This window comes from Hippocampus zosterae, chromosome 4, assembly GCF_025434085.1.
Source record: "Hippocampus zosterae strain Florida chromosome 4, ASM2543408v3, whole genome shotgun sequence".
Taxonomy (NCBI): domain Eukaryota; kingdom Metazoa; phylum Chordata; class Actinopteri; order Syngnathiformes; family Syngnathidae; genus Hippocampus; species Hippocampus zosterae.
In genome coordinates this window covers 28,545,341-28,559,889 of record NC_067454.1, presented here as the reverse complement: position 1 = coordinate 28,559,889, position 14,549 = coordinate 28,545,341, and the positions used below count along the sequence as shown (strand labels likewise).

General features: G+C 44.3%; 1 protein-coding gene across 1 annotated transcript in view; it reads left to right on the top strand.

Annotated features, from left to right (window-relative positions):
- The window catches only part of zgc:153993 (uncharacterized protein LOC767645 homolog), a 32,541-nt gene that overhangs the window by 4,876 nt on the left and 13,116 nt on the right, over positions 1 to 14,549 (top strand). Inside the window, exon 3 of the mRNA XM_052064039.1 lies at positions 5,633 to 5,794. Within this exon, the coding sequence (XP_051919999.1) occupies positions 5,633 to 5,794 (162 nt within the window). The remainder of the gene's footprint in view (positions 1 to 5,632; positions 5,795 to 14,549) is intronic.

Sequence of the window (14,549 nt, the reverse complement as noted above, 5' to 3'; positions counted from 1 at the left end):
AGAGCTTTTCCCATGTTCCGGGGGAGACGGGGGACATTGAGCCAGAGTGGACCATGTTCCGTGCCTCTATTGTTGAGGCGGCCAATCTGAGTTGTGGCCGTAAGGTGGTTGGTGCCTGTCGTGGCGGCAACCCTCGTACTCGCTGGTGGACACCAGCAGTAAGGGATGCCGTCAAGCTGAAGAAGGAGTCCTATCGAGCCCTTATGGCCTGTGGGACCCCGGAGGCAGCTGACGGGTATCGACTGGCCAAGCGGAACACAGCTTTGGTGGTCGCCGAGGCAAAAACCCGAGGATGGGAAGAGTTCGGTGAGGCCATGGAAGCCGACTTCCGGACGGCTTCGAGGAAATTCTGGTCCACCATCCGACGTCTCAGGAGGGGGAAGCAGTGCACCACTAACACTGTGTACAGTGGAGATGGGGCGCTGCTGACTTCGACTCGGGACGTTGTGAACCGGTGGGCGGAGTACTTCGAAGACCTCCTCAACTCCACCAACACGCCTTCCTTGGAGGAAGCAGAGCCTGGGGACTCTGAGGTGGGCTCTCCTATCTCTGTGGTTGAAGTCACCGATGTGGTTAAAAAGCTCCTCGGTGGCAAGGCCCCAGGGGTGGATGAGATCCGCCCGGAGTTCCTCAAGGTTCTGGATGTTGTGGGGCTGTCCTGGTTGACACGCCTCTGCAACATCGCGTGGTCAACGGGGAGAGTGCCTCTGGATTGGCAGACCGGGGTGGTAGTCCCTCTTTTTAAAAAGGGGGACCGGAAGGTGTGTTCCAACTACAGAGGGATCACACTTCTCAGCCTCCCTGGAAAGGTCTATTCAGGGGTGCTGGAGAGGAGGGTCCGTCAGGAAGTCGAGCCTCAGATTGAGGAGGAGCAGTGTGGTTTTCGTCCCGGCCGTGGAACAGTGGACCAGCTCTACACCCTTAGCAGGGTTCTCGAGGGTATGTGGGAATTCGCCCAACCAGTCTACATGTGTTTTGTGGACTTGGAGAAGGCGTTTGACCGTGTCCCTCGGGGAGTTCTGTGGGGGGTGCTTCGTGGGTATGGAGTACCGAACCCCCTGATACGGGCTGTTCGGTCACTATACCACCGATGTCAGAGTTTGGTTTGCATTGCCGGCAGTAAGTCGGAATCGTTTCCAGTGAGGGTGGGACTCCGCCAAGGCTGCCCTTTGTCACCGATTCTGTTCATAACCTTCATGGACAGAATCTCTAGGTGCAGCCGAAGCGTTGAGGGGGTCCGTTTTGGTGGCCTCAGTATTGCATCCCTGCTTTTTGCAGATGATGTGGTGCTGTTGGCTCCTTCAAACAGGGCTCTCCAACTCTTACTGGAGCGTTTCGCAGCCGAGTGTGAAGCGGTTGGGATGAAAATCAGCACCTCCAAATCTGAAACCATGGTCCTCAGTCGGAAAAGTGTAGAGTGCCCCCTCCGGGTCGGGGGGGAGATCTTGCCCCAGGTGGAGGAGTTTAGGTATTTTGGGGTCTTATTCACGAGTGAGGGCAGGAGGGAGCGAGAGATCGACAGGCGGATCGGTGCAGCGTCTGCCGTGATGCGGACGTTGTATCGGTCTGTCGTGGTGAAGAAAGAGCTGAGCCAAAGGGCGAAGCTCTCAATTTACCGGTCGATCTACGTTCCAACCCTCATCTATGGTCACGAGCTATGGGTCGTGACCGAAAGAACGAGATCCCGGATACAAGCGGCCGAAATGAGTTTTCTCCGCAGGGTGTCCGGGCTCTCCCTTAGAGAGAAGGTGAGAAGCTCAGTCATCCGGGAGGGGCTCAGAGTCGAGCCGCTTCTCCTCCACATCGAGAGGAGCCAGATGAGGTGGCTTGGGCATCTGATTCGGATGCCTCCTGAGCGCCTCCCTGGTGAGGTGTTCTGGGGATGTCCCACTGGGAGGAGACCCCGAGGAAGACTCAGGACACACTGGAGAGACTATGTCACCCAGCTGGCCTGGGAACGCCTCGGGATCCCCCGGGGAGAGCTGGAAGAAGTAGCTAGGGAGAGGGAAGTCTGGGCTTCCCTGCTAAAGCTGTTGCCCCCGCGACCCGGCCCCGGATAAGCGGTAGAAGATGGATGGATGGATGGATGGTTTCCCATTGGTTAATCAGATGGAGCCGATAAACGGTTACTGTGAATTTCCGAAATCCTCAGGCCTGCTACTGAATTATTTAAATTTTTGCAGCATTTGTTTATAATTGTATGGATATGTTATGGTTTGTGTTATTATCATACATAATTGAATAAGTAGATCATTTCAGAATTTGAAATTTGGGACTCTCTAAATGCATAATGGGACTTATACTTTTCTGATCCGCGAGTCCCTGGGACTCGCTGGTGGTAAACTGTAAAATTATCACTGTACTAGTAGTGCATAGGTGCTTTTTGTTCATGTATGTGTAACATAATGAATTTGGTTGTACTCATTCATTCATCTTCCGAGCCGCTTGACGTGCTAACCACTGGACTACCGGGCCGCCCGTTGGTTGTACTTTATTGAAATATTTAACGATGTACTGAGGTTATTTTTTTTGATCAACCCTCATTATCAAACACATCAAAGTCCTAATCTTTTGTATCCGAAATGAACAGCTGGACAAGTTCACCATCAAACACACCTAGTTCCCTCGCGTCATTGTCATAGTAATTTTTTTTCCCGCTTCGCTCCTCAGAAATGACGCTGGCTTTTGTGCAAGCCGAGCCGTTAAAAACCCAAGCATCCACAATCCATTCACAAATTGTGGCGTAACTCTCCCAGCGCTACCTCCCAGTCTTATTGAAGCTGTGTTTGCCATCGGTCCCACGCCGCTCACAACTTCACTTTGGTCGTTTCTGTCCATTACCGTTGCAACCAATCACAACAGTAAAAGCCGACTTCACGCGCGTATCACTACTGTGCTTGTCCCCTTCTTCTCTACAATGTGGTTCACCGGGATGTCGAAAGTGAGCAGCACCTCAACCATGCTGGTGATTTAGTTGGGTTAGATGTGTTTGATGTCAATCTTTTTGTTGTATTCCAAAATGCAAAGTTTACTTGTCCATTATCACTTGCCACAACCCGAATAGGAACGTGGGGATTGTTTGAGAGAGCAGTTGGTGGAACAGTCGAAGCAGAGTGGCAGAATAAAGGAATCAAATCTCCAAGAAAGCTTTTTAATATAATGTAATGCAGAATATTACATTTTTTACTGCAGCAGGAGAGGAAAATGGCCAGCTTTTCCTCATTATCCGCTGGATGTTGCTGCGCCACAGTCATCCTTGCCCAGACGGATAGATGGCGGTGTTTCATAAAACAAAAGGATTAGTTGATCTTGAATTCTCTGGCGGCTGCTCGATCCCATAGTCCTCTGTGTAACTGAGAGCTTACAGTTTAAACTGCGCTTCATAGGTGCGATTTTTGGGATGTTGTTTTGTGCAATGCATGCACCGGTTCCTACTGGGGGCATGCCTGTAGCAGCCTCTTTCACGCCCACCCTTCCCACTTTGATGGCCGCCTTTCCTTCAAACAAGCTACATATCGGCACAACATCAGTCTGCCAAGCGGCCCTGTCATTGAAGTCACACAGCAACATTCACAGATTTTGGAACTTTGTGCATACACAAGGCGACTTGCATTATCAGGCACCCCATTCCGTTTTGGAGAAAATTTAAGACTTTTATGTGCGTCTTATAGTCGTGAAAATACAGGTATGTTCTTTCAGCATTTTCACATGAAAAGTGCCCCTCGTGCCAATGATAAAATCAGGTCAGATACATCAATAACAGAGAATAAATCCTCCTCAATTCTAACTGCATTCAGGTAATTATAAAAACACAAAGTCATAACATTTGCGGTCAAAATAAAAGTCTTACCATCATAAATGTTTTTTTTTTTTTACTAAAAGTAGGGAATGAATTTTCACTAACCCACTCATACAAACGTTTAATTCTGGCATTCGGTCACATGTGTTTTCAGCCAGGAGGTGCTGGCAACCCCAGGACATGATATATTTGACAAGACCCAGTCTGGATAGTGTCACATCTCTCTGGGCTTGACAATTTGACACTTTGACAAGTGGCTGTTCAAATGTAGAAGTGGTCTTGCAGAGCCTTTGGGCCACCAAAAGTGCATGGAGGCAAAACAGACCACTGAGGCGTTTTTATGATACTTTTTTATTTTTATTTATTTATTTATTTATTTATTTATTTCTTGCATAAAGTATTTTTTGTGACTTTTTTAAAGCACTCAATTTCTCCGCGCCAACAAATTGTTTTTATTCAAGTACATTTTACAATTCTTACTTAAAGCGACTTTCGCGATTCCACTGAACATGGAGTGGACAGACTCTACTGTATATTAAATTTTTGATGTTGTTTTATATATACTCTATATTACTTTTTTAATGTTACTTATATATATATATATATATATATATATATATATATATATATATATATATATATATATATATATATATATACGGTATTTTCTGCACTGTAGGGCACACCAAAAAGTCTTCCATTTTCTTAAAAGCTCACTGAGCGCCTTAAAATCCGGTGCGTCTTTTGTATGGTCATTACGGTAATATGTCGACTCCAAGATGGCTCCTTCCTGGAGACATGCTTCCAATGTTATAACTTGCCGTTGGTTCAGTGAACTGTGTCGCTGCTTTATTAAATAAGTTTGGCTTGCAGCTCCTATTTATTTTGTTCTTCTACTTCTTCCTCTCATAACTTTACTGCTGTGAAGTGGGAATTTCTCCATTGTGAAACTATTAAAGGTTTTCTTATCTTATCTGATCGTACTCTTGGAACTACGATAAAGGAAATGCCAATGGGTTATTCGGAGGCGGTCATGAACGCCTCTCGAGTTGACCAGAAGAAAAGAAGGGAAGGAGACGGACAAAGACACACTTGACTTTGTTGAAAACAATGAGAGCTGTGGTTGTGGTTTTATTATTTTTTTAAACGCATACTTTGTTAATGGTTTTCACAATCTCAGCAAGTACAGGTACTTTATGTCTTTGTCCGTCTCCGTGCTTTCTTCCGTTCCACTCGAGAGGCGTTCTCGGCCGCCTCCGAAAAACGTAAATTAATTCTTACCTCAATGAAACCACGAAGAAAATCAAGTGAGAAAATCACAAAATAAATTCTGTAGGGGGGTGGGGGGGTATAGAATTTATTTTGTGATTTCCTCGCTTGATTTTCTGTTTTGATGCATTATTTTCAATTTTCGTAGTTTCATTTAAGTACAGTCATAGTTAATTTACATTTTTCAGAGGCGGTCATGAACGCCTCTGAAGTTTAACGGACACCTCTCGATTTGAATGGAAGGAGCGTAGAACTATCTAGTGGACACATTGTAGATTGCGCCTTTTAGTGGGAAGCGTCTAATATATGAAAAGAAAATTACAAAATAGCCATTCACTGAAGGTACGTAATAGTACGTATAATTCAGTGCGTCTTTTTGTGCAGAAAATACGGTGTGTATATACTGTACATACACACACACACACAGTATAAAGAATTTTTGAGAGAGATTTTTGGTGGAGCAATGCAATTCTGGGTTTCTTATAACTGTGTGAACTATTTCTATGCTCAACATGTTCCATTGATTAAGAATCTTTCGATGCATTTTTTTTTTGTTAATGGCAGGTATGTGATTGAGCGAATCAATACAGAAGACCCCAGTCGACATGTTACCTCTGAGGATTTAGGTGGACAATCAAATGAACAACAGGAGCCACAAATCAAAGAAGTTGTGGAACAGCTCATCAAGATTGCAGATGAGTTGAACAAGAATGCAGAGCTGCAACGGTATGCTTTAAACAGATGAAATGCTTCCTAGTTGATTAATGTGGTGACTTTACTAGTGCACAATGTTTCATTTCATTTGTTAAGACACAGCTGTGATGGTTTCTCTCCCTGTGTCTTAAGGATGCACGTTTCCATTTGATACATTTGACATAATATGTACTGCGGTTGTCAAAAAATTGTTTGTGGCGCCATTAATTTTACATTGTGATCAGAACATTTCTTTTTTTAGTGCAATATTTAGTCTTGAGTTGTATGTGTGCAGTGCAGTGGTACCTCTACTTATATACTTAATACTATTGAGATAACTTGAACATTTCATATGAAGAGACGTTCGTAAGTAGACGTACCACTGTATATGTTTTCATACTGATGTTTTGAGAATGCTGGCGAGTAAGCCCAAATTAAACCCAAATGGACACAAAAAAACAACTGACTTCATAAATACTATGTACAGCAACAGCGTTTTCCCAGTAATCCTGAAACCTAGCAGAGTAATAGTTGACACGGCCATATTAATAGATAACATATTTATAAATAAGATTGATCATAAAATGGAAAGTGTACTTCTCATTAATGACATAAGTGACCACCTACCTGTCTTTGCAGCTTTTCATAATTATTTTGATAGAAGAGCTAAGTCAACAACTCACATAACAGTAATAAGAACCCAACGCTCCATCGATGCCTTTAAGCAAGACCTAGAAAAACAAAACTGGACCGAGGTCTACTCAAACGAAGACCCAAATACAGCGTTTGAAGTATTTCAGTCTACCATAATCTCCTTATATGATAAACATTTTCCATTAACTAAAGTCTCCAAAAAGTATAAAGACCTAAGTAAGCCATGGATAACGAAAGGCATAGAAAACGCATGTAAAAAGAAAAACAATTTATATAAATTGTTTTTAAAATTGAGAACTGAAGAAGCAGAAAAAAACAAGACCTATAAACATAAACTAGTAAATATAATAACCAGTAAAAGAGATCATTATCATGCACTATTAGAGCAGAATAAAAGTAACACACAAGAAATATGGAAAATACTTAATCAAGTAATCAGAAATAGTCCGGAAAAAAATGGATTTCCAGAGTATTTTATCAAAGGCAAAAATACTATTTTGGAAAAAACTGCAGAAATAGCAACTGAATTTAATGAGTATTTTGTCAGCATTGGCAGTAACCTAGCAAAACAAATTCCTGATCCAACAAACTTGTCTGAAATAGATAGATACGTAGAAAAAAACTCTTCCACGATGTTCCTTACTGCTGTAAAACAAGAAGTATCAAATATTATTAAAAAACTTTTAAAAATAAAAAGTCAACTGATTGCTTTAATATTGATATGACAATAATAAAGCAGATTATCGAATATGTAGTGCAACCTTTCACGCACATATGCAACCTGTCATTCAAAGCTGGTATCTTTCCATCAAAAATGAAAATTGCTAAAGTTATTCCAATCTATAAAAGTGGAGAAAGACATCTGTTTACAAATTATAGACCAATATCACTACTACCACAATTTTCAAAAATATTAGAAAAACTATTTTCTCGTAGACTTGATAGCTTTATACAAAAGCATGCGCTGTTAAGTGAGAATCAATATGGCTTCAGGGAAAAACGGACCACCAAATGGCAGTTATGGAATTTGTGGAAGCAATAGCCACTAATATAGACAACAAAGAATTTACTGTCGGGGTTTTCCTAGATCTAAAAAAAAGCTTTTGACACAATAGATCACAGTATATTATTGAAAAAACTAGAAAGATATGGCATTAGAGGTATAGCTTATAAATGGACAAAAAGTTATTTTGAAAACATATCAGTATGTGCAGCTCAACAATAAAAAAACGAATCAACTGAAAATCACTCACGGAGTTCCTCAGGGGTCAGTGCTTGGTCCAAAACTATTCATCTTATATATAAATGATATCTGCAAGGTCTCAAAACAATTTAAATGTGTCCTATTTGCTGATGATACAACTTTCTACTGTTCTGGAATAAATCTGAAACAGCTCCTGACAACCATAGAAAACTAAATAAACAAATTAAAAAACTGGTTCGACAGAAATAAATTGTAACTTAACCTGAAAAAATCGAAGTGAATTGTTTTTGGCACAAGACCAATCAAACACCAAGCTAAAATTATGGTAAACTCAAGTGAGATGGAAAAAGCGTATGAAACCAAGTTTCTCGGATTAGTAATAGACTCAAAACTATGTTGGAAGCCACATATCCATCCATCCATCCATCCATCCATTATCTACCGCTTATCCGGGGCCGGGTCGCGGGGGCAACAGCTTTAGCAGGGAAGCCCAGACTTCTCTCTCCCTAGCTACTTCTTCCAGCTCTCCCCGGGGGATCCCGAGTCGTTCCCAGGCAAGCTGGGTGACATAGTCTCTCCAGCGTGTCCTGGGTCTTCCTCGGGGTCTCCTCCCGGTGGGACATGACCGGAACACCTCACCGGGGAGGCGCTCAGGAGGCATCCGAATCAGATGCCCAAGCCACCTCATCTCGCTCTTCTCGATGTGGAGGAGAAGCGGCTCGACTATGAGCCCCTCCCGGATGACTGAGCTTCTCACCTTATCTCTAAGGGAGAGCCCGGACACCCTGCGGAGAAAACTCATTTCAGCCGCTTGTATCCGGGATCTCGTTCTTTCGGTCATGACCCATAGCTCGTGACCATAGGTGAGGGTTGGGACGTAGATCGACCGGTAAATTGAGAGCTTCGCCCTTTGGCTCAGCTCCTTCTTCACCACGACAGACCGATACAACGTCCGCATCACAGCAGACGCTGCACCGATTCGCCTGTCGATCTCTCGCTCCCTCCTGCCCTCACTCGTGAACAAGACCCCAAGATACTTAAACTCCTCCACTTGGGGCAAGATCTCCCCCCCGACCCGGAGGGGGCACTCCACCCTTTTCCGACTGAGGACCATGGTTTCAGATTTGGAGGTGCTGATTTTCATCCCAACCGCTTCACACTCGGCTGCGAAACGCTCCAGTGAGAGTTGGAGAGCCCCGTTTGAAGGAGCCAACAGCACCACATCATCTGCAAAAAGCAGGGATGTAATACTGAGGCCCCCAAAACGGACCCCCTCAATGCTTCGGCTGCGCCTAGAAATTCTGTCCATAAAGGTTATGAACAGAATCGGCGACAAAGGGCAGCCTTGGCGGAGTACTACCCCCACTGGAAACGATTCCGACTTACTGCCGGCAATGCGAACCAAACTCTGACATCGGTGGTATAGTGACCGAACAGCCCGTATCAGGGAGTTCGGTACCCCATACCCACGAAGCACCCCCCACAGAACTCTCCGAGGGACACGGTCAAACGCCTTCTCCAAGTCCACAAAACACATGTAGACTGGTTGGGCGAATTCCCACATACCCTCAAGGACCCTGCTAAGGGTGTAGAGCTGGTCCACTGTTCCACGGCCGGGACGAAAACCACACTGCTCCTCCTCAATCTGAGGCTCGACTTCCTGACGGACCCTCCTCTCCAGCACCCCTGAATAGACCTTTCCAGGGAGGCTGAGGAGTGTGATCCCTCTGTAGTTGGAACACACCCTCCGGTCCCCCTTTTTAAAAAGAGGGACTACCACCCCGGTCTGCCAATCCAGAGGCACTCTCCCTGTTGACCACACGATGTTGCAGAGGCGTGTCAACCAGGACAGCCCCACAACATCCAGAGCCTTGAGGAACTCCGGGCGGATCTCATCCAACCCTGGGGCCTTGCCACCGAGGAGCTTTTTAACCACATCGGTGACTTCAACCACAGAGATAGGAGAGCCCACCTCAGAGTCCCCAGGCTCTGCTTCCTCCAAGGAAGGCGTGTTGGTGGAGTTGAGGAGCTCTTCGAAGTACTCTGCCCACCGGTTCACAACGTCCCGAGTCGAAGTCAGCAGCGCCCCATCCCCACTGTACACAGTGTTAGTGGTGCACTGCTTCCCCCTCCTGAGACGTCGGATGGTGGACCAGAATTTCCTCGAAGCCGTCCGGAAGTCGGCTTCCATGGCCTCACCGAACTCTTCCCACGCTCTGGTTTTTGCCTCGGCGACCACCGAAGCCGCGGTCCGCTTGGCCAGTCGATACCCGTCAGCTGCCTCTGGGGTCCCACAGGCCATAAAGGCTCGATAGGACTCCTTCTTCAGCTTGACGGCATCCCTTACTGCTGGTGTCCACCAGCAAGTACGGGGATTGCCGCCACGACAGGCACCAACCACCTTACGGCCACAACTCAGATTGGCCGCCTCAACAATAGAGGCACGGAACATGGTCCACTCGGGCTCAATGTCCACCGCCTCCCCCGGAACATGGGAAAAGCTCTGTCGGAGGTGGGAGTTGAAACTCCTTCTGACAGGGGATTCCGCCAGACGCTCCCAACAAACCCTCACTATACGTTTGGGTCTGCCAGGACGGACCGGCATCTTCCCCCACCATCGGAGCCTACTCACCACCAGGTGACAGCTCCGCCCCTCTCTTCACCCGAGTGTCCAGAACATGCGGCCGCAAATCCGATGATACAACTACAAAGTCGATCATCGAACTGCGGCCTAGGGTGTCCTGGTGCCAAGTGCACATATGGACACCCTTATGTTTGAACAAGGTGTTCGTTATGGACAATCCGTGACGAGCACAGAAGTCCAATAACAAAACACCACTCGGGTTCTGATCCGGGGGGCCGTTCCTCCCAATCACGCCCCTCCAGGTCTCACTGTCATTGCCCACGTGAGCATTGAAGCAACCCTCTCGTCTACCGGTATGAACCCCAATGTACAGGCACTGAGCCGGGGGGCAATGAGTATGCCCACACCTGCTCTGCGCCTCTCACCGTGAGCAACTCCAGAGTGGAAGAGAGTCCAACCCCTCTCGAGAGAACTGGTACCAGAACCCAGGCTGTGTGTGGAGGCAAGTCCGACTATATCCAGTCGGAAATTCTCTGCCTCACACACCAGCTCGGGCTCTTTCCCTGCCAGAGAGGTGACATTCCATGTCCCAAGAGCTAGCTTCTGTAGCCGAGGATCGGACCGCCAGGGTCCCCGCCTTTGGCTGCCGCCCAGCTCACATTGCACCCGACCCCTTTGGCCCCTCTCATGGGTGGTGAGCCCATGGGAGAAGCCACATATCGATAACGTAAAAAGAAAAATAGCCAAAACCGTAGGGATCCTCTACAAAACCAAGGAAGTGCTAAATAAGAGATCTTTGTACACATTATACACTTCTTTATTATTACCATATATGACCTACTGTGTGGAAATATGGGGAAATGCCTGCAAAACAAACACACTCCCTATTCTAAAACTACGAAAAAAAAGCAATTCGAATTATTAATAGATCAAAATATACAGAACCCACAAATCCACTATTTATCAAATTAAATATAATGAAATTTTATGACCTGGTTGACTTTAAAATCGCCCAATTAATGTACAAAGCACACAATAACCTGCTCTGCCAAAACATTCAGAAGTTTTTCGAAATTTGAGAAAGCAGCTATGATTTAAGAGGTACCAACTTATTTAAAAAACTCAAAACAAGAACAAACATTAAGCAAAGAAGTATATCTATCAAAGGTGTTAATCTGTGGAATAATCTAGAAACGGACCTGAAAATGAGTAAATCGCTAGCTGAGTTCAAAAACAAATTCAAAAAAATCGTACAAACAACCTACATCAATCAGAGTTAAAATGATAAATTCTAAACATTAAATATAATGATAAATCAGAACTAAGTTGATAAATAGAGAAAGGTATTGAAATATCCATTATGCATACAAGAGAAAATTGACACAAGAGTGCCAGGGTGTGGATGTATATAATCCCGATAAAAACCAAAAGTTGTAAAAATATCACGGTTAAGGGTAAAGTATGAGCCTTTATGTAGACTTCTTTCTTCTTACTTTTTTCTTTTCTGATTGATATAAAAATGATTTATTAGATATAAACACATAACGGGGTAGGACTAGATAAGTTTTTTACTTCTTTCTACTCCCTTGAACATAATAACTGTGTTGAATGAAGACTGATTTATTTGGTTTTACTATTTTATTTACTTTATTTTCTGTCAAATTATTTCTGTATATGTTTTATGTTCAAAAAAAAAAAAGCTGCCGCTTAGTTAAAATAGATTTTGACTCTAAGATACATAGATGCTGTGCTCTGATTTTAAAATTTATAAATGTATGTTGATGGTCTTCTTCCACTGGAGCAATGAGAGTCCACTCAGGCAGGACTGTGCCTTTCCCGTTGGCCCCAAACTGGCTGGGCCCACTGCTTTCTTTTTGAATCAGGAAGCTAGCTCGTTCAGCTTCCAATCTGAACGGCCCATGCAGACTGGACTCTACCGGCCATGATGATCTTGATACTCTTGTACCTTCTGCCCCTTCATATTCATCAAACCCCACCATTAGCTCCTTAGCAGCCTCGGCCATGGCGCTCCATTACACATGCACGCAACTCCTCTGGCTAAACCACCAAACGGCTACTTCCGCCGAACAGATTGGCTAAAAAAAAACACAAAAAAAACAGACTCATTCCCTGCATGTATTCGCAACATCCACAGAGGCTCCAAGCAAGTTTGTCTCCAAGTTCACAGCGATAAACAGCATCACATCGATGTGGTCTGACTACAGCAAGGACACCGGATCCAGCATTTCCTCATTGCTTCATTACAACATAACATGTCACCAGAACAATCCCACCACAAATGTTACAGAGTACCCACTGGTGCCCAATCAATTTCAGAACCAAGACAAAAGCACACAAAACTCGGCCTCTTCAACACAAGATTGTCCAAACAATTAAAAAGACACATGCTTATTTATTTTCGAGGCAATCATCACATATTTACCCATCCAGGTTTCAGATATTCATGTGTGGAAAGGCTATTCCTCCAGTCAAGCTCATCTTATTTATCAATGTATTTATTTTTTTACCAATCAGTTTCTGACAGAAGCATTATTTTCATGCATCTTAATTTGATTGATATCTACATTGCCGAACAAATATGTCGTCTATTTTGCTTCTGTTCTACATTTGATCATTTTATATTGAAGCATTACTGGATGCATTGCTCATATGATGGAGGTCTATTTAACGTCACTTCAAAAAGTGAGATGCAGCAAGCCGTTGTATGTTGTATGATTTATTTATTTTTAATGGAATACCTAAATCTATCTATCTATCTATCTATCTATCTATCTATCTATCTATCTATCTATCTATCTATCTATCTATCTATCTATCTATCTATCTATCTATCTATCTATCTATCTATCTATCTATCTATCTATCTATCTATCTATCTATCTATCTATCTATCTATCTATCTATCTATATATGTATATATATATCATTATCATGATATAAAATGATCGAGATTGTGTTTTTTCCCATAACACTCAGCAAAACTGGCTATGTATAACCTTGGATTTTGCCGGATACCTCACCAATTGCGATTTTACCTGTCACGCCACCCTGGTCTGTCCTAACCCCTGAATCACTGTCTCATAATCTCCACCTCGGAGCAATGCTGTATAACAAGATCCGGCTTGACTGGTTTGCAGTCATTTCATCATACTTAAAACCGTACGTTACACTCCATCAGTATACCGCCCTTGAGCTTTTGAAACTCCAGCATCACGCGTCCTCCGCTCCCCTTCCTCCATTCGAGTTTGGGATTCTAAAGGACAGTGGTGGCCATTACGTCGACCGCGAACGACCGATAACTTGCGGGCGGACTGGTGCCAAGTCGATCGCGAGCAGTGGAGAGGAAAAAAAGCAAAGAAACATTTGTGTATCTATGTGCATGTTAGTAATGTACTTTTTGTGTTGATGCACACTGCACCCTAATTATCATATCAGTCTTACACAAAAAGTATTTTAAAAATTAAATGAAATAAAGCAAATCATCTTTAACCTACATTTTAAAAAGGTCCGTATGAGCTACGATAGTTAACAGGCTGCAGTGAGTGCGTCCCTTACCTCTGTGTCAGGTCTCGACTAAGGGAGGCAGAAAATCATTTTCACAAACTCATAAACTTTTTTGTCTACTTTATTTTTCTATTTCGTTGATTTTAAGGGCCGTTATGACGGTTGCTCATCATGGCACGTGTGTCCAAGTGCATGCCTATGTGCGTTTGCGCAGTAATGGGTCGATGGCGGGATTATGGTTGATCGAAAAGTAGATCTTCGGTCAAAAAAGTTTGGGCACCCCTGCAATTTCATCAAGGAAACTCCCCATTGGCAGAGCCATTTGAACAGGTTCCATCGTGCACCAAAGAACTCGAAGCATTGGCAGGTTTCCAGGAATTTAAATTCACGCGAGAGTCTGTCCCTGCGATGTGAACTCCGTGTGAATGATTGACTCGCCGCAGCTACGGGCTGCAAGAGCCGCGCACCCCTTCAAATGCACGCGCGTTGGAGCACGGCCGCATCTGGTCCGGTTGTATTTCATCAGTTCGTCACGTGGCGCCGTAGTAGAGCCCCGCCGCCGCTACGTTTACTGAGGGTCATGCCGAAAATTAACTTTGAATGACCATCATTGCATTTATTCAATCTGGTCCATAACCCCCCGTCGCATCCAATACCCTATCCGGACTAGCAGCTACAGTCACCTGGCTAATTTAGCCAGGTCAGCTAATCCTACTACCTGCAACAGCTCCACCACAGGCATATTTGGACTGGTCAACAATTGCTCACTCTTTACCAAGTGGTACCTCATCCTAGATGTTCTTACAGACTTTAATCTGGAC